General features: G+C 52.7%; 1 protein-coding gene across 1 annotated transcript in view; it reads left to right on the top strand.

The window, feature by feature from the left end:
• The window catches only part of NDUFB8 (NADH:ubiquinone oxidoreductase subunit B8), a 7,563-nt gene continuing 6,438 nt past the window's right edge, over positions 1-1,125 (top strand). The window contains exon 1 of the mRNA XM_025215211.1: positions 1-40. Coding sequence (XP_025070996.1) covers positions 1-40 — 40 coding nt within the window. The remainder of the gene's footprint in view (positions 41-1,125) is intronic.

Genomic DNA, 1,125 nt, shown 5'->3' with positions numbered 1-1,125 from the left:
ATGAAAAATGAAGAAGAGAAAGCGGGGGAAGTCATGCAAAGTATGAGTGTAAGCAAAATCATGGTAAAGATGGGAAAACAGCAAAGTTGCTGTAATATTGTAGTGCTGGCAGGGCAGGCTTGCGAGATTAGAGGAAGGGGAAAGGGAAATAGATTTTTGTAAAGTTGCAGTGTGGATGAGAGACAAGAAGTACATCTCCACTAGTGACTACAATTCCTGTAGACATAACTGACTTGGCTTTAAACTAATATATATATCTGTATCAGTCCAAAGCCATTCCCAGTTAAATTCCAAATATCCAAGCTCAGTATCCACACCTATCATTACCCTTATCCATCTCTCATCTCAACATCCATATTGATCATTACCCATATCTAATCAAAATGAATATCCATGTCTCAGATTTTCTACTCGGCCAGCAACCTATGTTCAACTCCCAGGCCCACAGGCCTGGGAATCCAGATGCCCCCAAATATGTTTGACCTGATCTGGGGTAGTGGTAGCAGAACAACCACAGCATCACAGAGCCCAGTAGCCTAAGTACTTGGCCAGCATCGTCCCAGGTAGGTTTTGCAGACACGCTGAGCTCCACACTGCAGTGGCCGTGCTGCTGGTAGCACCCAGGCTCAGCAGGTGAAAGCTAAGTTGGCTGTGTCCATGCACAATGCAGTGTAGGTGTAAGGAGCGGAGCGGGAAAGCAGGGGTGCTCCCATAACGTGGGAGTGACCTGGGGAGCAAAACAGGGGGATATGGAAACGTAGGGGAGCTTCCGCAGCGAGGAGTGTTTCCCAGATGGGTACTAATGATCTGAGCAATGACACCGGATTGTGCGGGTTAGAGCTGGCCTGTCTGGAAAACGCGCTGCAAGAAGTCTGGTTCTGCAGAGCTGCCAGTAGCACCCCGCGCAGGGTGGCAGGAGAGCGGGGCCCGAAGGGACCTCGAGGTCAGCTTGCCCCAGGAAGGACCATCCCTACCCCAGCCATCCCGCACAAACCCGCGGTCTACTCTCTTAGCACCCCTGTGCAGCCGCCCCGACCCAGCCACACGTAAAGCAGGGGGCGGGAGACCCCGACCCTTCCCGAGCGCGGCTGGGCCCCGCCCCACTCCGCCCCCCAGCCCTTCTGC

The sequence above is a fragment of the Alligator sinensis genome, unplaced genomic scaffold, assembly GCF_000455745.1.
Source record: "Alligator sinensis unplaced genomic scaffold, ASM45574v1 scaffold264_1, whole genome shotgun sequence".
Lineage (NCBI taxonomy): Eukaryota > Metazoa > Chordata > Crocodylia > Alligatoridae > Alligator > Alligator sinensis.
This window is presented reverse-complemented; position numbering and strand designations above follow the sequence as displayed.